Genomic DNA, 22,610 nt, shown 5'->3' on the forward strand with positions numbered 1-22,610 from the left:
AATCGTTTCCTCTTCTCTTTCTCCAAAAGACACCTTTTAAGTATGGCCATGGCCACACACTGTGCTGAGGAACTGTCTTCTTCCATTGTGGTATTCCATATGTAGAGTAACAAGACATGACGCATACAACCCTCTGTGATTTTATTTGTGTAATTGGTTATAGTGTCACAGAGCGTCTTATCCAGTTGGCACTTTTAATTTGGATAATAATATTCAAGGCTATAGATTACATTCAAATACAAGCGTTATCATATACAAGCTTCTCTCAATTTCTGTCTTAAAAAAGGTGTTTGTTGCCACATTCCTGATGTCAAACATGCATCATCTTACCACATGCAGGGGATATTTCCCTGCTAGGAAGGGCGTTGTGTCCCCATGCTGGTTCTTCCTAAGGAAGCACATAAGTTAGAAGTCCTTTGTTCATAAAATGTTCTCACTGGAGTGTTATCTAGATCATGCCTGCGAGCCAGGGTGGGAGAAAGAGCCCGATTGTGCCCAGCAAACACACTATGATGAACATCCATAGGAAGATTCTGTCTATTACCATAGCAACATACTTCCAGTCCTCTTTTACCTGTGTGAAGAGATAAGACAAATGAGTGGATTATTATAGCATTTACTCAACATGTAACTAGAAAAGAAAAACTTGACTTGACAAATTCTTTCTTGAACGTTTGAAATAGGTTATGGGTCTGTGCCAAGCTTGATTAATCAACTGTTGTTTGAAAGCTATAGGAAAAAAAATGATATTACAATTTTATATCCCGTTCAAAAGTTTAGGAGCAGTATCTTTTCCCCAAGCAAATATGCATTAAATTGAACAAAAGGGGCTGTAAAGATATGTATAATGTTACAAAGATTTGTGTCAAATAAATACTGTTAAATTTGACCTTTATATTATACTTGATATATCATCATATAAAAATTATATTATCCTGATGTAAATGTGTATCAGTTTCCACAAACATATCAAGCAGCACAACTGTTTTCAACATTGATAATAATAATAAATGTTTCTTGAGAAGCAAATCATAATTTCTTAAGGATCATGTGATTGAAGACTGGAGTAATGATGCTGAAAATTTAGCATTGCCATCTCAGGAATAAATTCCAATTTAGAATATATTAAAATATTAATATTTCACAATATAACTGCCTTTTTGATCAAATAAATGCAGCCTTGGTGAGCATAAGAAACTGCAAAACATTATAAAATCTTACCCACCCCAACACGTAAAGGAACTGTATGTAAGAAATGTATTTCAATGAAAAAGGTAAAATGGTATTCCCTGATATGTCACTAGACATTACGAAATCATGTTCATTTTAAATACTTATATCACTGACAACAGTAGTCCGGCCAGGATATTGTCTTTTAAAAGTTGTTGTTGCAGCCCTCAACTGATGTTGATCTTGACAGGTTGCGTTTTGGCCTGAAGCTCCGCCCTCCACCTATCTACCAATCACGAAGTCAGTATTGTTTCTGCATCCGAGTTGCCAGATCTACTGTAGTTACCACAGCTGCAGCTACAAACGCTCCTGCTGATCCTGCAGCCGATCTGGCAACCTCGAGTCAGAGGGGAGGGGGAGAGGGATACACCGCTCTACAGTCATTTAAAAGCGATTGCAGTACCAGTTTTGGCCACAATCTTACATACACTACCTTTAAGAATAGTAATATTCACTTTTTTAATTTTATTTTTCCATGTAAGGAAATCTGAAAGAAACTTACACTAAAGTCAGCATCTTCCGCTCTCAGGTGGTCTGCTATGTAGTGGACCCCCTCCAGAGCTTGCAGGACACTAGGGGAGAGAGGAAACCCTGGCTTGTCTGGTATCAGGTTGTCAGGCCGCTTCGTGACATTAGCTCTTCCACTGGGCTGCCTGGAAGCCATGCCCATCTCCAGTCTAGAGGAGGGACCGAATTTCTGAAGAGTAGGTGGAGTTGAGCCAAGAGGGCAGGGCGAAGTAGTTTGAAGTGAAAGCGAAATTGCAGAGGACAGTGTTCCCAGCTCTAAGTCCTTATAACAGAAGCGTCTGCGGGGCTCCTCCCCGGAGTGCTCCCCTCTGAACCAGCTGGCAGAAGTACTGAGGGTTGTGTTTACCGGTCCGAGCACCCGTGACGTCATTCCTTGGCCCTGCTGCTGCAGGAGGAGGAGCTTCTGCCTGCGACGGCTGTCCGGTGCAGGTCTGCGCATAAACAGCCACCGTGGGATCAAATCCAAGAAGACTGAGTGAACCCAATGGGGCATCTTATGAGTGCTGGGCGAGCGGTGATGGACGTTAAGCACGAAGACAGTGATAACGATGGACAGGGTGACGAAGATCATAGTGAAGAGCAGATATTCGCCAATGAGCGGGATCACGAGCGAGGTGGACGGGATGATTTCTGTGATGAGCAGCAGGAAGACAGTGAGCGAGAGGAGGACCGAGATACACAGCGTGATCTTCTCGCCGCAGTCTGACGGGAGGTAGAAAACCAGAACGGTTAGGCAGGAGATTAGCAGGCAGGGGATGATGAGGTTGATTGTGTAGAAGAGCGGAAGACGGCGAATGATGAAGAAGTAGGTGATGTCTGGGTAGATCTCATGGCAGCAGTCATACTTCTTGGTGTTGTAGGTGCCTACAGCATTGATGATGGCCCACTCACCACTCTCCCAGTAATCTTTCAAGTCCACTGTGTTCTCGATGCGCTCCAGATCGATCTTGGCTTTGTCGTAAGTCCACGAGCCGAATTTCATCTTGCAATTCTGCTGGTCAAAGGGGAAGAAGGTGACATCGATGCTGCATGAGCTCTTGTAGATGGCAGGTGGAACCCAGCGCACTTTACCTGTGTGGAAGAGGTGGGCTTTGGTCATGTGGGTCACCGCAAATTCCCCGTCTGCACTGAAGAGGACAACAACATTTATTTCAGAAGTTGGCAGGAAAAGCAGTAAAATGGTTTCATGCTAGAGATGCACCGATGTACCGTTGTATAGGCCAAAAATCGGTATCAGCCAATAAAAGCTATTACCATCACTATTGGCCATCGAGACTGTGATGTTCACCCAAAACAGTACTGCTGCTCATACAAATTAAAAATAGTGACATTAAAGCAAGCTCTATTTTACCCCTTGAATCAACCGTAGTTTAAGACAGGATTGCCAGGTCTGCGTTTTTTTTTGCTACATTTCATTCCCTCAGACCAGTTGCTGTCTGCATTACCATTGCACTCTAAAGTACTGTGAAGTTTAGTCCAATAAACCTCTTCATTCCATCTGTCGTATTTTTTAAACTCTATTGTTGATTTGAATAACAAACAACTTTTACTGCACACATCGCAACAGACTTTTAAAAATGGTGGATGAAATAAAATGCTCAGCCAATCAAAATGCTATGTGAACTAAATACATTACGCCTTAGGCCGCGATCAGACAGAAGGAGTTTCCCAGGTTTGAAACACACACTACACTGCCTATTTTTGGTTGACAATTTATTTTAGAAAACAGCAGTGCGGTGCGCTACATCTTTTTATGTTGCTAGGCAACCTCCGGGCCCTGTCAGTCTAATTAAGGTAAGTGTCAACACAACGGAAGGCCTGAATCTCCATTCATTAGATTTGACAATGAAAAAAAAAACGTTAATGACGTTGGCCGCTTTTCTGCTCAGAGTTGATTTTTTTTCAATTTTATGCACTTGGAGTGCTCCTACAAAAATGTTAAGTGCAGCAGTCGGCTAAAAACGTGAGGCACACAAACAACTTGCAAACCGCTCACTGCCAATAGAAAATGGTTTTAAAAAGGTGCCTCTCACTGCAAAAAAAACACAGTCTGTCTGATCAGGTACTTAAAGTTCTACATAATTAAGGGCGTGGCTAGGGCTAAGACAGTGGCAGTTTTTTTTGTTATCCGGGAGTGATGTGACGGCTGGCTCAGCCCACTTAAGGCTTCAAAACTGCACTCCAGAATCCTATGGGTGACACTACGTCCATATTTTATTTACAGCCTATGGTTTCGACGCCTTTTCGTGGAGGCACCTTTTTAAAACTGTTTTCTACTGGCAGCGAGTGGTTTGCACGCTATTTATGTGCCTTTGCCATCTTGCCAGCACGTTAACGCGTCACCCCCGGATAACAGAAAATCGGAAAAGAGGCAAGACGTGGGCGGAGCTGAGGTGACACGAACAGACAGAGGATAAATAGCTATATCCACCTGTCAATCAAAGTGGCCGCACCTTAATTTTGCAGAACTTTTTTTCTGCTGTAAATTCGGGCATTTTAACATTGGGCTCAATGAGACTCTGCTCCCTTCTGGAGCCTGTCTCTAGTGGCCAGTTGAGGAATTGCAGTTTAAGTCACTTCAGTATTTGCTTCAAGAGAAACTGCGGGAGGTTGCTGCTTGGTCGAAACCAAGCAGCAAACTCCAGCGATCTCTCTTAAAGTCAATACAGAAATAATGTAAACTGTAATTCCTTATCTGGCCACTAGGCTGGCTCCAGAAGGGAGCAGAATCTCATTGAGCCCTATGTTAAAATTCTCAACTTTACAGCAGAAAAAAACATGTTTACAGCCTGGTACAAATTGTGGTTTTGGCCTATAAGGCTAATTTTGATCTTCATCACAACTGTGAGGGGGTGATTTTTTTTTATAACTCATTCGTTTACGTTATATAAAGCCTTAAATTTGTGCATAATTAAGGGCGTGGTTACAAGTGGATAGCCATTTATCCGCCGTCTATAGTCATTGCGTCACCTCAGCTCCACGCACATCCCGCTTTTTTGCCCATTTTCTGTTATCCGGAAATGACAAGCGATGACTTCACGGAGATTACGTCCATATTTTTTTACAGTCTATGGTCAAAACGCAATGAGTACCCAAAGTCCCTAGTTCCTGGGGAAATGTGTATCACCTCCCATCCAATAATCACAAAAAGCTTTGTACTTTGTTACTTCAGATAAGAAACTAAGTTTTCAAATTCTGTCCATTTTATCACAAAATTCAAACAATAAATGGCGTTTTGACGCTTTTAAATGTGACATGACAGATCGCTGTAGTGCTTCAATTCAAGCAGCAGGGTGCACATGGAGCGCAAGTAATTATTCACATTTATACAAGTTATATCTCGAAAAAAAAACGCATGGCATGAATATCAAAAGCTATGTTGAAAGATACAGTACAACTTACCGTTATGTATCTCATGTGAGCATTTAATCTGCGTTTCATACGCGGAAAGACATGAGTAAAACAACTTGTGAACAATGTCACAACATCACATGTACCTTAAGGATGTTTTCCAATGCTCAGTTCCTAGTTAGCAAGTGCGTATGAAAACTACCAGGCAACTGAGTTTTATAAAAGATTTCAGTTTGAGTATAATTATAATATCTATATCTATTAAATCAGCTGAATATAATAGCTTTGTTATTAATTGTAACCTCTAATATTTACCAAATGAGAGGGGTCTCTGTACAGTTTACAGCATTATTTGGGAGAGATTTCCTGAAGAAAAATCAAATCACCTGTATCGGTTGATATCATTATGAATAATCTGCTATCGGATTCGGTATCGGCAAAGAAATGTACTATCGGTGCATCTCTAGCATGCATCACACAATTCAGCAAGATTCCTTTAGCACATTGTAATATTTGCTTTGAGAAATTAAAACTTTCATGCTTGCAGTTACAATGAATGTCACAATTAAGATGTTTTATTACTATTTTTATTATTATTATCCAAACTGTTATACACTAAATGTTCAAAGTTTGGTTATAAGGCTTTTTAGAATTTTAACTGATTAATGAAGCATTATAAAAATAAACCAAAACAATATACGATATACGTGATACGGAAAAAATAAAAGACCACTGCATTTTTTTTCTTAAATCAGCATCTCTACAAGTATGGAAGCCATTCCATTCCAATGTCTATTGAATTCCAACATGAATGAGGTGCTAATTAGGTGATCAAATCTTATTTAATAAGGAAAAGTATTAAAAAAACACTTCTGTGGTCATCACGATCCTCTTGCAGTAGGACCAGCTAGATGGCAAAAACAGTGCTAGTATAACCTCAAAAGTAATTGAAATCAAAAGAAAAGTTGAGTGAGGAAAAGAAGGGTTCAATTCTGGCTTTATTGGCAGAGGGATACAGTGAGTGTTGAGTTGCTTCCATCCTTAAAATTTCAAAGACGTCGGTTCAAGAGAACAAGGTCAAGCAGCAGACATTGGGGACAACAAAGCTACAGACTGGAATGACTGCCAACTCATTCGAATGTCACTCAACAACCGTAGGATGTAGATTAAGTGACCTACAAAAAGAATGGCAAAAAGGCAGCTGGGGTGAAGTGCACGGCAAGGACGGTTCGAAGTCGGGCTGAAGTCGTGCAAAGCTAGAAGAAAAGCCTTTCATCATTGAGAAGCAAAGAAGAGCCAAGTTGAGGTTTGAAAGAGACCATATGGATTGGACTGTAGAGGACTGGAATAAGGTCATCTTCTCTAATGAGTCCAATTTTCAGCTTTGTCCAACAGCTGGTCGTCTGATGGTTAGACGGAGACCTGGAGAGGCCTACAAGCCACATTGTCTCACAACTACTGTGAAAATTGGTGGAGGATAGGTGACGATCTGGGGGTGCTTCAGCAAGGCTGGAATCGGGCAAATTTTCTTTGTGAAGGATGCATGAATCAAACCACGTACAAGGTTGTCCTGGAAGAAAACTTGTTTCCTTCTGCTCTGACAATTTTCCCCAACTCTGAGGACTGAGGACTGCTCCATGCCACACAGCCAGGTCAATCAATGTGTGGCTGGAGGACAACCAGATCAAGACCCTGTCATGGCCAGCCCAATCTCCAGAGCTGAACCCCATTCAAAACCTTTGGAATGTGATCAAGAGGAAGATGGATGGTCACAAGCCATCAAACAAATCCAGGCTGCGTTAATTTTTGCACCAGGAGTGGCATAAAGTCCCCCAGCATTATGCCCCAGCAATGTGAAAGACTGGTGGAGAGCATGCCAAGACTCATGAAAGCTGTGATTCAAAATCAGGGTTATTCCACCAAATATTGATTTCTGAACTCTTCCTAAGTTAAAAAATTAGTATTGTGTTGTTTAAAAAAATAATATGAACTTATTTTCTTTCCATTATTCGAGGTCTGAGAGCATCTTTTTTGTTATTTTGACCAGTTGTTGCTTTTGGCATATTAACGCTCTAAATTACAATATTAATTTATTTAGAATTTGGGAAAATATTGTCATTAGTTTATAGAATAAAACACTCAAACACATACCTATAAATAGTAAAACCAGAGAAACTAATAATTTTTGCAGTGGTCTCATTTTTTCCCAGAGCTGTAAATGCAAGTGGTGTACAAGATGATGGTAACAAGATGCATTTTAGCACCATTTTCATTAAAAAATAGATGATATATAGGTTTTACACTATTTGGTTATTGGATTTTTACAGACTTTGGTTATTTTGCTTTTTTATATCACATGGGCCTGTATAATAGATAACTTAATGATGCTTTAAATAAATAAATAAATTGAAAAACAATATAGTCAAGCAATATAGATATTTTTTATAAGCGGTTATGTCATAAATTATGCCTTTCACGTGGAGTTCCTTGACTATTTGAAATCTTTTTCAGACAGGACAGGTTTGTTGCCATATTTTAATAATGATACAGCAGTAGATAGTGTATGAACTGCCTCTGTGCATTACCACACTCAAACAGGAGGTGGTAGTCTAAAGAAGTGTGTGAGTTCATTTCAGTTTAACTCCAGTGGCATCGTATTACATACACCTTATAGATCATGTCACTGCTTGTGTGCTTCTGAGAACCGACTCTGCATTTAAAACAGTCTACACAGCATTACACAGTTAACATTTTTCGCTCTGAATTGATTTCTTTGCATGAGAGTGTTTAAGCTTTGATAAATTGTTACTCACTTGTTGTATAAGACTATATCCGGGACCCAGATAAGTTCAGACGGAACCCTGATAGAAGTCACATTGTCGAAGTCTGAAGGCTTCCAGCGTAGTTTATAGTCATTCCACTCCTGAGAGAGAGGCCACAAATATTTAAGGATCATTTCATGAATTAACCAACTTTTCTCTTATTTATGGTGCCAGATCTTTTTCTCCATTCCTCGTATTAACGTTCCTGCTTCACACACCTGCTTAAGCCAGACATTTGTTGTCATCATCTGATTTTTCTCGTCCTGTGGAGGAGAAAAAGAAAGAAGGACAGTGGGTATTAGATGAGTCAGGATTCTGGGTACGCTCCAGCAGAAAGCTTTTGCTTCAGAAAGGTCACAAACACCTTATTTTAATCTTCTGATGGACTTGGGGCCTTCAAGGACCATGTACTCTAATTCATCAAGATTCTAAGGTTTTAGGGCCCTTAATATTACAATTTACTGTAGGAGGCTAATGTTACTGCCTCTATTGAATGAATATTTCACTGCATCTGTAAGCAAAACAAAAAAACAACTGGCATTGTTATGTATTGTAATTCAAAGTAGACTAAGCTTTAAATGCCTTGGGCCAAAGCAGACTATTGTTCTTCAATATAGATCAAAGATGCACTTTAAGTGCATGCTACAACAAGTTGTGTACGCTAATGACAGAGATATTTAAGTTTGAACTTAGTTTTTTTTCTTCAGTGTATTAGTCGTATAATAGTAACAGCATAAAAACTGTAGTATGTTTACAACAGTGCAATTCAAAAGTTTGGGGTCAGTAAAATGAAAAAATAATAATACTTAAAATACTTTTATTCAGCAAGGATACGTTAAATTGATCAAAAGTGACATTTATAATAGTAAATACATTTATAATGTTATAAAAGTATTCTATTATGGTAATTCTATTAACGTTATAGTCAAAGAATCCTTAAACAAGGTATCAGTTTCCACTAAAATATTAATGTTTTCAACATTGATAATGATAAGAAATGCTTCTTGAGCAGCCAATCAGCATATTAGAATGATTTTCGAAGGATCATGTGACTCTGAAGACTGGAGTAATGCTGTTGGAAATTCAGTATTTCAATATATAATAAAATAAAAATAGCTATTTTAAATTGTAATAATATTTCACAATATTATAGTTTGGACTGTATTCTTAATCAAACAAATGCAACTTTGGTGAGCATAAGAGACTTCTTTCATATAGACACATGATCATACACCGATCAGGCATAACATTATGACAGGTGAAGTGAATTATACTGATTATCTCTTCATCACGGCACCTGTTAGTGGGTGGGATATATTAGGCAGCAAGTGAACATTTTGTCCTCAAAGTCGATGTGTTAGAAGAAGGAAAAATGGGCAAGTGTAAGGATTTGAGCGAGTTTGACAAGGGACAAATTGTGATGGCTAGATGACTGGGTCAGAGCATCACCAAAACTGCAGCTCTTGTGGGGTGTTCCTGGTCTGCAGTGGTCAGTATCTATCAAAAGTGGTCCAAGGAAGGAACAGTGGTGAACTGGCGACAGGATCATGGGCGGCCAAGGCTCATTGATGCACATGGGGAATGAAGACCAGTGTAGTCTGATCAAACAGACAAGCTACCTTTCATGGAAACGGTATTCCCTGGTGGCTGTGGCCTCTTTAAGCAGGATAATGTGCGTTGCCACAAAGCAAAAATGGTCAGGAATGGTTTGAGGCGCACAACAACAAGTTTAAGGTGTTGACTTAGCCTCCAAATTTCCCAGATCTCAATCCAATCGAGCATCTGTGGGATGTGCTGAACAAGCATGATCAATGGAGGCCCCACCTCGCAACTTACAGGATTTAAAGGACCTGCTGCTTTCATCTTGGTGCCACAGCACACCTTCAGGGGTCTGGTGGAGCCCATGTCAGGGCTGTTTTCTCAGCAAAAGGGGACCAACAAAATATTGAAAATTATTCATAATGGTATGCCTGATCGGTGTATAAACCTTTAAAGGTGCACTATGCAACTTTCCGTGGAGGGCACCTATTCTAAACAAATGCGTAGTCTGATGACGCAAAGTTTGAGCGCAGCATCTTCGGACATGTGGTCTTCACCTCAGCCGGTGAAAAATAGGACTCGGGCAGAAATTGTGTTCATGCATGTTACTGTAGTGTGAAGCAGAGCAGGACCGAGTGTTGTGGACCTGAGCACATCTGCTGGAGCGATTGTTACACAAATACCCGCCTTGCAAACACCGGGACTATTATTATGACGGGACGGGACACATTCGCAGGGCGCCTGCACTGATCCGCTCTTCCGGTTATGATTATGAGGAAATGCAGCTCTGTTTATCATATTAGATACATTTAAGAGTGTTGAAAATTATATTACGACGTTACTCGGTGCGTTCACTTGTTCACACTGCTAAGGGTAAAGCGCTCCTGCCAAATAAAAGCCGAAACCGAGGGTAGCGCAGATATGACGCGATTGACAGGCGACTTCCTCAAACACTATGCTGAAACGTCCCGGTCCTTAGTTAAAATAGCAATTTTCTCACAATTTACAAATAGTTGGAAACATTTGGGATATTGTAGGTACTCAACTGAACAAAATATATAACACCGGCCTAGTGGTTTTTGGATATTTTAATGCAAAAATACTACATATTGCACCTTTAAGTCTATCTATAACTGTTTGTAAGTCTCTAGCTTAGTTTAATTTGTTGATCATGTTCATTTTAAACTGTACAATTAGTAGGAATTTTCAGGTGTTAACATGTTGAAATCATGATTATTTGGCTGCCACTGACCCAAACATACTCATTAAGAAATGTTTTCAAGATATAGCCTGTAGCACCTTACCACATCAATCAGCTGAGCGATAGATAAACCGAACTTGACAATGACAACATCAGAGGTGTTTGGTACAGGCCTTGACCACTTGTTGTAGCCCTCAAAAAGCTTTTTGAAGAGATCATCTTCAGCATGTGAGTGAGTCTTCTCACAACAAGAAACTGCCAATGGAAAAGACATTCAGTTTTTAAAAACATTCAGACATTCACATGAGATTTAAAAAAAATTTGTTTCAAAATAAATTCCAATATAATAACATATAAGACTGGTATGATTTTTTGGTTATCTAATACTGCTACTGTCTGGTGAACAACGACTAAACATTTTATATGTCTAGACATGGTATGAGAATTTCACATAACTCAACTAGCCTGTGTGTTAATGTGACTCCTGGTTAACACATACACAATCACAAGAAAGTATTCATATTGTTCATATTTCAATTCATATTGTTTGATAGCCCTATATCCACACCTTGTTATCATATAATGTTAGAGTATTCAATTCCATCATCTATTATGTAGTGAACTTCAGTACAAGACATCCCGAGTGGTTTTAAAACAAGTTCTTATAGATTTGAGAATGGTATGACAAATCAATATTCAACTGTGGGAATTCAGCAAGCAAAACTTTAAATACTTAATGAACTAATGCGACAGAGAGTTTATTAATTTATCTAGGGCTCACTGACCACACTATTTGCATGTTAAATAAGTAAAACATAGTATTAAAGCTCTTTCTCAAGGGATTAACTCTCATTCATTTCTCTAATCATATACAATTACATGCACCATCACTTCTCATCCGTCGACTGTCAGTAATGGATTTGCTCAAAAATGTTTCCAGGCGAATTATTCCACATGCATAAACTTAAGCAATATTACATGAGCAAGAGTACTATGCTTCCAAAAATTAAGGTACAGTATCTGCCGAGTGCTGCAGCTAATCCCAGCTGAAAATGGCATGCTTTGCCAGTAGGGTTGTCCAAAGTACAGGTACTTCAGTACTGAAATTTTGAAAATGTAACGACATCAGCATTTCTGGAATAGGGGAGAGTGGGGTGTTGGGAGTCTTTTTCTTTTACTTATGTGGTCCTCAAGATTTACAATGAAAGTAATATCAGGATATTTCATATTACTTTAAATTATCATAATGCATCTATGACAAAGATTCTAAAAATAGAACCTTTTAATTAAAAAAAAGTGTTCATGTGGCACAATTTATAGTCATATTTCTTCACTAAAGGTAACCTTCCCAAAAACAGACCTAGCAAGCCAATTCAGGCTAATATTTATATTATTATATATTAGCCTGAATATAAATTATACATTGCTAAATCGCCATGTGGATCATACATATTTTTAGACCTGTAGGCCTACTAATTTGCTGTAGCAGCCATTTCATCTGTTATGCTAAAATTTTACTTTGACAAACCAAAAAGTAGTTTTTAAGTTTAAGGTTTTAAGGAAAATAGGTTCACGGTTTAAGGGAAATAGGTTTCTGCCAAGATAAAAAGGTTGGTCAACTTGGTCACTGGCTCATCTTACCCCACTCTTACCTAGCCTACGGATAATCACCAGGGAGTAGGCCTACCAGTATTCTAAAAGGCTAAGTTAACTTACCGTCACATATCCCTTGAACTCCCGGCTGATAAACCCAAACCTTGCTTACTCAAATACATGGCTGGTTCCAAAAACGTGTCCGTGAGTAATGCTGCATCCCAGGCTGGTTTTTTGAGCCTGTAAGTTACGATTGGAACGCCACTTTGTAGCGTTACAGCAGGCACAGTCGCGCCAAACTGCCTGAGCGCAAGTTTGCTAGATGTTAACATACAGGGCTTATGCTTATTTACTATTATTTCTGTCGCCAAAGGTGCTTACTCCTTATTTATTTGAGGGAAACGAAAGAGAAAAAACGGTGCATAAGGTAAGAAAAGCTGTTATACATTTTATATTACTTTGTGTGTATATCCGTATTAGGAGCTGCCATTGTTGTTTCGCTGGCTATGTGACTTCAGAGCTCGTAACTGGGAGGACATCGCTCTAGTACGAGTTCACGGGTGGAAAGTCACAGGTAAGTTTGACTGTGCAATTTTTACAGATAGAAGGTTGAACAACACGGATTACGGGTTACCTGGAACGTAGCATTAACCATGCCTGTAGCATTCATGTTTAAAAAAACTGAAGCCTACACGCCTCGATCGCCCCCTGGTGTTTTGTCCCAGTATAGGTCATCATAACCCCAACCCCTCAGTGTATTCTAATACCGGTAGTTCATATTCATATTCTCTAATCGACGTGAGACAAACTAAACAATCAAATTACACTTCAAATACCCCCCCCCCCCCCAAAAAAAAAAGTTAGTCTCTGTCATTAGTAATCTGCAATACAATGCTTTTTTTATTTATTTATTTTTATTAGGCATAACAGTGAATAGTAAGTTACTTAGTAGGCCTAGGTTACTTTTTAGTTTTTTTGCTGTGGTATTGATTCAGTATTGGTATCGAGGTATTTTATTAAAGTCATAATTTTGGTATCGTGACAACACTACAGACTGTCCCAAAACTGCGCAAGATGTCCGCTCCATATTCAGACCTCCAGAAACTTCACTTTTCTTCAGTGGAAACGAATGAAGTAGCGTCGTCTATATATTTTTACGGTCTATGATCTTAGCACACGACTTCAGACTGACTTTTATTACTAGGTGCACTGTAGCCAACTAGTGTCTGTGAATATTAAACCACAAAAGACTATTTAAATATGAAACCTGCATGTTCTGAATATCTCTGTGTGGATAAATGGTTTAATTTACCACACACACACACACACACTGACTGAAGCACATGTGATGCTCGCGGGTTAAAACACAGCAGGTGTTTAATTCCTGAATGAATGGTGTTTTAACAAAACAGTTGAGAAAATGATTCAGTGACCCAAAAAGCCTGTTTTAATGATATGTGTGGATAATGATATGTGTGAATGCTGATTGATTCTTTTCTTTTTCAGGGAGGAGATGCCCTGCTAATCTCTGCACCTTTGGTTGACACCTATGCTGGACAGAGCCTAGACACCATTAAGCCGGCCAGCTCTGAGCTGAGGAGGCATTACCAGAACCCCGAGGACAGTGTTTGCACATGCTATGTGTCAGGCCTGCTATTTGAGTGCTGTAGCGTGGCTGGAGTTGCTCTCTGAGCGCAGTCATTTGCTGTGTGGTGAAGTGAGCTCCCTTGGGTCATGCTGGCACAATGAGTCACACTCTGGGCGAATGACAACATGCCATTAATGAGTCAGATTTAGGGTCTGCACCACAGGGCATTAGCACAGTGGGACATGATGTGAAACCCAAGCACAGCTAACGAATACAGCCTGTGGCCTGCAGATGGGGAGGAAAATATTTTGTCACCTCTGGCACATTTCTTGCTTTTTTTAAGCATATTATGGACAGACCATGCGGTTCAAAGCTATTATTACTGTGAGGCTGGGAAATTTTATTTTTAAAAAGCAAACAGCCCATATGACCCAAATGATTAAATTATAGGCTACCTTAAAATAAAATAGGTGTTCATAACCAACCAGCAATATGGTTTAATGTGCAGATGTTTTTAACATTATTTTTTAACAACACAGGAAAAGTGTTAACTACTTATTACTTATCATTTTCATAGAAATAAACAAAATGAAGGAAGATTGAGAGTCCTTTTACACTGTTTTCATTTTTTGAATAACTTTTTGTCAGTACATCCCTCTTGTTAAAATGTTTCCTCGCATCTCAAGTTTTTTTGTTTGTTTTTTTTGCAGCATCTTTTATTTACAAATCAACTTTATCTAACATAGTTTTACTGTAAATTGAGAAAATGTCAATGTTGCCAAACGGCAACACTGTACCACTAAGGAAAAATGGGCATGTTGTCATTTTGCAACTCTGTACCACAGCAGAATTGCAATAATGTATTTCTCCTTTGGGATTTTTTATACATAGTAGCATCAACAATAATTGTTATTTCTTTATTTAAAGTGTCTATTATAGCAATTGTGTTTATGTATGAATAACAAAATTATTTATTCCTTTCAGAAAATTAATACAACAATATTTTACAGAAAGGGCAATAGGAAGAGTATAGTGTTAGCTCATGTGACGAGAGTGAGGATGAGTTAGCCTAATTATAGGGACTGTTAGGGATTAAATGAGTCCCAAAGTACATACATCTATAATTTTCTGAAATAAATGTGCATTTAAAGAGAAAATAAAAATAATTTGATTTAAAAAAAAAAGACTACTTTTATGGCCATTTTCTATTGTGGTACAGCAGATGTCTTCAACCCAGCTCCTGGGGACCCACTGTCCTGCAGAGTTTAGCTCCAAAATTATCAAAGACAGGTGAAGCTGATCAAGCTCTTCAGGATCACTTGTTAAAAATACACTTTGCAGGACAGAAATACACTTTGCAGGACAGTGGGTCCCTAGTATCATGGTTAAAGCCCTCTGTGGTACAGCGTTGCCATGTTCCCCTTTTGTTTTGTTTTTCCTTTTTGGGTTTAAGCTATTTCATGTAATATTTTTTGTTCATGGTTAGAACACAATGCGTCACATATATGGAGCTAGAAATATGACAAAATGATCTGAATTTGAATTGTATAAATCTGAATTATTGACAAGTGTAATCTAACAAAACTGAATATTATGTTGCATTTTACATAGTTCTGAATTTGAATTTTTTAAAATGTTGAATATAGAACCTTTGAAATTGAACACATCTGATATGTTTTTATGTTGAAATTGTTTAGACATGTTTTTTCAAACAGCAGATATTTTGTTCTGAATTAATCGACTGGAAATATTCAGTTTTTGAAAATACAGATTCAAGATTTCAGATGAAGAAGAAATTCAGATCATCAAATTCAATATTCTAAAATACAGATCATCAAATTCAATATTCTAAAATTCAGATCATCAAATTCAATATTCTAAAATTCAGATCATCAAATTCAATGTTCTAAAATTCAGATCATCAAATTCAATATTCTAAAATTCAGATCATCAAATTCAATATTCTAAAATTCAGATCATCAAATTCAATATTCTAAAATTCAGATCATCAAATTCAATGTTCTAAAATTCAGATCATCAAATTCAATGTTCTAAAATTCAGATCGCAGAAATTCAGATCTTACAGAAAGTAGGCCAGAGGTCATCAGGGAAGAGTAAAGGATGTCAGAAAAATCCAACGGAGCACCATATCTGATCATTTCATTTACTATTTGTAATGGAAGAAAGAGAAAAGATCAAACAACCCCTTTATACTTTTTTGTTTATTTTAGATTAATGCACAGAAAAAGAGATTTCGGCTAGATTTCTCATTTTTCGTGCGTGATTTACAAATCGCTGATTAGTGAAGAAAATCTAAGCGTTTGACGTCATCTGTCGTTCTCCAGGGTTGAATCCAAAATCGCCCCCCTAAACCCTCACTATTCCCTACTTTAGTCCACTAATACAGTTAACTCGAACAAGTGAATGAATGAGTTTTCTTTTGGGGGTGGGGGGTGAAGTTGTTAACAATAATAATGGGAAATGCTCTAATGATTCGTGACCTATTTTTTAACAGTCTATGGCGTGACAGTCACAGATAACTGTAGCCCTCAGTTCAAGCAAAAGGCAGCGCTCATGACATGAACCAATCACCTCCGCTTTACAGCACGAGAGAAACCATGAATAAACACACAGGGCTGACTGTAAGGGCTCCACATTATCTTTGTCTGGGACAAATCAAAGAGGGTTTTACTTTCCCGACAGGACAAATAAAACATTAAAATAACCAGATAATTTATTTATTATTATATTCAATGTAAACAGCGACTGATAATGGAGTGTATCTCTGGTAACAAAGTCGCGTTGAGGCTGGCGCTGCCTATCTCTTTGTGAGACATTCGTGGAGAAATCAAAACAAGTGAGCAGCAATCTAAACGATTTCAAATAGCTACATTGCAATCGTGAATTGTGTAGCATAATTCATTATTAGGTACTTACATTTTAGACTCAAAAACCTTTTTTTTTTCTATTTCAACTATGATTTCACCGACGAATATAGTTCCAAAGGAACAACACTCAGCGCGGTGTTTTGAACTGAATGAATCAGCGTTTTGAATGAATCATTTGAATGAACGACTCAATGACTCACTCATTAAGACGATCACTTGCTGCCACCTATTGGCGGTTTAGTTTCATGTTTAAAAGTATCATTGCATTTTTTTATTTGTATATTCAAACATTTAGAACATCAATCTCATAACATTATTTATTGCCGTTTTATTTTTGCAGTTTAAATTAATTAATTTGATTGGTAAAAGCCCTAGTGTCTTACTAATATAACTGCATTTATTAATCAAATGTAAGAATTGAACATGAAATGCATACATTTAATAAGATTTAAAAAATGGCCTTTATAAAATGACATAACGCCCTGGGGTAAACATCACAAATATGCAGATTTAATTAGGCCTATGTAAAAGCTGATAGAACACTGATGAGAATATTACTACAAAATCAATATATTTATACCACCAAAAATCCCCCCAATACACTGTACAGTACATACAATTTACTCTGTACTCTACCTGATAGGCCGGATTTTGAAACTTGTTTGTAGGTATTGAGGGTATAGGAGGCGATTTCAGATTCAGCCCAGGTCTGTTCAACAAAATAGTAGTCTTATAGCAGTAGAAGACTACCGCTTCTTAAACTGTACTGGGCAGGTCCTAGATCAGGCAACTTTTCTGTGCAACTTAACCTGTTTCACAGAAAAAAAAGTTTATCTGATATATAAAATATTAATCAGTACCCAACCTTATTTAATTGTGCGGTAAACCACACGAAAAAATGAGAAATCTAGCCGAAATCTCTTTTTCTGTGCATTAATCTAAAATAAACAAAAAAGTATAAAGGGGTTGTTTGATCTTTTCTCTTTATTCCATTACAAATAGGAAATTAAATGATCAGATATGGTGCTCCGTTGGATTTTTCTGACATCCTTTACTCTTCCCTGATGACCTCTGGCCTACTTTCTGTAAGATCTGAATTTCTGCGATCTGAATTTTAGAATATTGAATTTGATGATCTGAATTTTAGAACATTGAATTTGATGATCTGAATTTTAGAACATTGAATTTGATGAACTGAATTTTAGAATATTGAATTTGATGATCTGAATTTTAGAATATTGAATTTGATGATCTGAATTTTAGAATATTGAATTTGATGATCTGTATTTTAGAATATTGAATTTGATGATCTGAATTTCTTTTTCATCTGAAATCTTGAATCTGTATTTTCAAAAACTGAATATTTCCAGTCGATTAATTCAGAACAAAATATCTGCTGTTTGAAAATACATGTCTAAACAATTTCGACACAAAAGCATTTCAGATGTGTTCAATTTCAAAGGTTCTATATTCAACATTTTAAAAAATTAAAATTCAGAACTATGTAAAATGCAACATAATATTCAATTTTGTTAGATTACACTTGTCAATAATTCAGATTTATACAATTCAAATTCAGATCATTTAGTCATATTTCTAGCTCCATACACATAGGGTTATGTTAAGCGTCAGTTACGCAGCCTCTTAAACAGCGCGTCTGTTCTCAGTCACAGGTGGACGGATTTGACCACAGTCTAACAAAGCCTCGACCTGAAAGTGGATGGCAGCCCGCTTCTTTGTGTAGCCTATCTCCTTTCAACTCTGGAAACTTTCCAGAGCTCGGGATGTTCTTAAGCAAATCCGATTCAAATAGCGGCGCTAAAGTGCATCCAGCTGCAGCTCGAGCGCACGCGGGAGGTGTCAGATGCCCGCAGTGATATTCATTCATCAGGAGTCCAGCGGATGCTGACAGCGAGCGGCCACATAAATGAAGAGACGCTCGTGGAGAGTGCGCGCGTAAACGCAGAGTGATGAGCAAGCCCAATAAATCTGCCTTGATTTAAGCGCCATGCACGAAGACTTGGCCGTGGAGAGGACGTTTCATTTTAATGGCAATCGTGCGTGCCATTCTAATGCCTATACAACACATCTCTGAATGTGGATGTGAAAGCCAAATATAGTGTCCTCCAGGTCTTAAGCATGCATGGTCTAAGTCTAACCAGCATCAACCATCTTAAAAAAAATTAAAAAGCAGAGCAAGCAAATAAATAAAATGTATCAAAGTCATGTTAATAATGCCTAAATCAGAAACGCACGAAGCAAACAAATATGAACTTTGTGTTTCTGGTCCATTATCTGGTTTAAACTGACAGACCAAAGACCAACAGCAAAGATACACCTGATGACATTTTGGGCAAATGTCAACTTTTTGACCAGCCAAAACCAGTTTTGACAGTTTAGCAATGTTTATGGAAAAAGAGAAAAACAGAAGTGAAACTTACTTGACTCACATAGGATAGTGCAGAGAAGAGTAATCCGCAGGAAGAACCGCTGCTTCTCAAAGCGCTCCATCACAGACGATTAGTTTCTACACATTTCTATTTTTTCTCTCTCCCAGCTGTAGCCTATTCCTCGCGACAGTTTCCATATAATTCAGTATTTTTTAATGGCATCTGTGTTTTCTCTTCTAGTGTCATACTACTGGGGCTGGTTGTATGCGCTGGGATGTTCTCCTCAAGTAAGTTCGTTTTTTTATCATGTATTTTAAGTGCTGGGATAGGCGCTTTTCATAAATAAGTTTCTATTTAAGTTGCATAAATCCAGTGTTTATCCAAATTTCTCCGAACTCGAAGTTTCCTGCTCTCTCCGTGAAAAGGCACGATGATAAGCTTAAGTTTTGCGCACCTGTTCGGCTTAAGATCAGGAACTCAGATGCCGTGCTGCAACAGAGTTATTTATGTCCATATGCATCCAAAAACAAGGATTTTTAGAAGCAGATATATCCCAGAATAACTCCATTTGAGTCAAAAAGAACATAGACGCACTCATGACCTAGCTCCTGCTGTTTCCAGGGTTTACTCCAGACTGAGCATCTCTCTCTCTCTCTCTCTCTCTCTCTCTCTCTCTCTCTCTCTCTCTCTCTCTCTCTCTCTCTCTGCTCATCCACTTTCCTGTCAGGCAGAAAGAGGAGGGAGGGACCTCATCACAAGTTCACGAGCTTGACCCGATTTCAAATTCAATTAGCAACCAATCTAAATGTCACCTTTTTCTTGTTTAGCCTATATAAACAGTGTAATGATGAACACACATTTAATGGACAGTGCGCGAACTCAAACGGTAGCAACAAACCTTGGGGGGAGGGCTTTCGGGGCCAAACATATTGAGTAAAGTTATTAAATTGTTATGGCATCTTATGAGCGATAGAGGTCAGGGTAGCGGAATAAATGCTGAAGGCTAAGCGAGAACTCAGATAAACAGTTTTTTAGAGACAGAGTCTCTATTAGAATTTATTCATAATAACGTTTATGCTGATTAAACACATGCAGGATCTCAGGAATAATAATAGTAAAAAATAACGTATAACAATGTCAAAATAAAAGCAAACAGAAAGGAGCATAACCAGGACATTGGGCTACTTTTTATCATTTAACTGGCCCACATGTGTATGTTGGTTATAGGCCTACTGTATTTAAAAAAAAAAAAAAATGTTTTGCCTTATTTTATTGCCAACACGTTGGCAGTAATCTGTCTCATTGCCATTTTTACATAACGTTAATACAAGCAGCTTACAATTAGTTTCATTTCAGGGATCTCATACCTTGTGACAAATGGCTTCAGTCGTTTGTGATATCTGATTTTTATTCTTAATCAATTTTAAAGAGTTTGCGTACACACAAAGAGCAATTTACACTGAAGAATAAGAAATGTTTATTGGCTATAGAAGTTTCCATTACCTTTTTCAATTTTTTCTAAAGGTAGGTCAGGCAATTTCGGAGAGGCTAGCAATAGTAAACTAGCTTTGAAAGCATGCAATCCCACCCTCTCTTCAGAGCGCTCCACAAAGCAATGCCTCCTTCAAAACACACGAACAAGCACAGCAGAGTCTGCAAAGCGTCACAAGAGGAGAGACCGCAATATATTAACATATGTCTCAAAAACACATAACATTACAATAATAATGGATACAATAATTTGTTGTCGGAATGGAGGACACCATGTTTTTTCTTGCCTATTTATTGGAAAAATCTTATTAAAACCAAGCCTGCAGTCTCCCTCTCATTTACTGAAGCTTTCGCGCCTCGATCGCCCCCCGGTGACCGGTCCCAGTATAGCCGCCCCTCTGTGTTTTCTAATGGACGCGAGGCAAACTAAATAATAAAATTACACTTCAAATATTTTTTCCCCAAAGTTAGTTTATGTCACTGAAGGCAGTTATCATCACGATGATTTCATTTCAAGTGTTCGTTTTTAAAATAAGTTTAGTTTGAGTTAGTTATCTGATGCTATAAAAACGGGGGGTGTGACGTCATGATTGACAGCTCAGACTGACGGCTTCTCTGAGTGAAGTTGTCACTGAGGCACTAACTGACTTTTTTCTGAATTTTTGGGAGCAGATTGGAGCTTTAGCTTTAATTTCTACATTTCCATAACTGTTTATTTCACACCAACATAATTAATTGCTCTGCATCTGCGAGAGTGTGGGCGGGCTTTTGATATCGCGACTGTACTTCCTGCTCTACTTCCTGCGCTCTACTGCGCAACTCCGGTCCCGAAATCGCTACTGCGCAGACTCGGTCCCAAGATGTCAGCGCCGTGCAGGCCGCCTAAAAGCTTCAAATCTGCCAAGCGGAAACGGATGATGTCGAGTCGTCCATATTTTTTTACGGTCTATGATTAAAACCAACTTTATATGTAGTCAAATGCACTGACAACAATATTAGCATTTACGATGCTATCCAGATAGTCCGCTTTTTGCAGGGTTGTATTCCAGAAAGCAAGGTTAACTTACCGTCACATATACCTTGAACTCTCGGTTGATTAACCCAAACCTTGCTTACTCGAGGTATGCTGGTTCCAAAAACACGTCCGGGAGTAAGTTTAGACAACTCGGAGTATGCTCCCTGGTTAACACACAAGACATTCTTAACAGAGCGACGAATCGGTGATTCCCCATGGAAACAGACCCTGCGTCCCAATTCGCATACTATCCATACTAAATAGTATTTGAAATAAGAATCATGTCCCAAATCGTAGTTTACTATTTCCAGTCAGAATTCGAAGTGCGGATCGATGCGCACTCTAACGGCTGATATTGCCCACAACCCATTGAAAGTTGGACGAGGATTAGATTAGAACTAAAAACGCGGATAAAAAGTGATAGAAAACTACAAACATGACGACTGTGCGAGTCCGGCGGTTAAGTTGAAAGGTTTAGATAAAGGTTTTAGCGATCAATTATCAGTATTTAACCTGACAAAATTAGATTTATTCAGTGCTATCCATTGTGAACTTTTGTAATGACACGTTTGGCCATTAACTTTTAAATGCATCATTATATTTAAACTGAAAACACGAGGAGAGTCTCTGCATTAAAGATCCACACATGGCAAATCAACGTGCGGCTACATTTCTCTCGGATACAGTAGGAAATAAAACTGAATGTGGAGGATTTTAACTATGACGAATCTGACGATTGAAAGGGTAGTTTAAATGGTGATGGGATGCACGTAACTAAGCAACAAAGCGTCCGTTAAAGATGACAAAATAGTATGTCCTGAAGCTTGCATACTTTTCTGCTACACATTCTAAAGTATGTACTTTTTCTTCACAAAAAGAGAACATACTTTTAGGACGTAGAATAAGTAGGCGAATTGAGACGCAGTAAGACGCTTAAGCTTGGAACATACTCTGCAAGAACAAAGAAATTTGTT

General features: G+C 38.3%; 1 protein-coding gene and 1 long non-coding RNA gene across 6 annotated transcripts; one reads left to right on the forward strand and one right to left on the reverse strand.

The window, feature by feature from the left end:
* Window positions 1-124: 124 nt before the first annotated feature.
* On the reverse strand, window positions 125-19,840 carry chrna2b (cholinergic receptor, nicotinic, alpha 2b (neuronal)). 5 transcript variants are annotated; one of them, XM_067417040.1, is made up of 6 exons: window positions 19,182-19,840; window positions 10,775-10,926; window positions 8,150-8,194; window positions 7,923-8,032; window positions 1,733-2,885; window positions 125-574 (listed from the first exon to the last, which is right to left on the reverse strand). In XM_067417040.1, exons 1-6 carry the CDS (start codon window positions 19,249-19,251, stop codon window positions 449-451), a joined length of 1,656 nt encoding a protein of 551 aa, XP_067273141.1. In that variant the 5' UTR covers window positions 19,252-19,840; the 3' UTR covers window positions 125-448. The 5 variants fall into 5 exon arrangements, with proteins under 5 accessions (XP_067273141.1, XP_067273142.1, XP_067273144.1 ...); XM_067417041.1 differs by having other exon boundaries at window positions 19,191-19,831; XM_067417043.1 differs by lacking the exon at window positions 19,182-19,840 and adding an exon at window positions 12,899-12,945.
* Window positions 12,563-14,451, forward strand: LOC137041097 (uncharacterized). Its single transcript, XR_010898024.1, has 3 exons — window positions 12,563-12,691; window positions 12,783-12,838; window positions 13,771-14,451. It is a non-coding gene; the product is annotated as an uncharacterized lncRNA (long non-coding RNA).
* Window positions 19,841-22,610: the final 2,770 nt, after the last annotated feature.

This window comes from Pseudorasbora parva, chromosome 15 (genome assembly GCF_024679245.1).
Source record: "Pseudorasbora parva isolate DD20220531a chromosome 15, ASM2467924v1, whole genome shotgun sequence".
NCBI lineage: Eukaryota > Metazoa > Chordata > Actinopteri > Cypriniformes > Gobionidae > Pseudorasbora > Pseudorasbora parva.

Excerpts from the sequence above, each read along its gene's own strand:
- chrna2b (XM_067417040.1), bottom strand. The coding sequence starts at position 19,251 with ATGGAGCGCTTTGAGAAGCAGCGGTTCTTCCTGCGGATTACTCTTCTC. Across the intron at positions 10,927-19,181 it reads CACTATCCTATGTGAGTCAA|TTTCTTGTTGTGAGAAGACT; the intron begins GTAAGTTTCACT and ends TTCCATTGGCAG. Across the intron at positions 575-1,732 it reads CGGAAGATGCTGACTTTAGT|GTAAAAGAGGACTGGAAGTA; the intron begins GTAAGTTTCTTT and ends CTCTTCACACAG.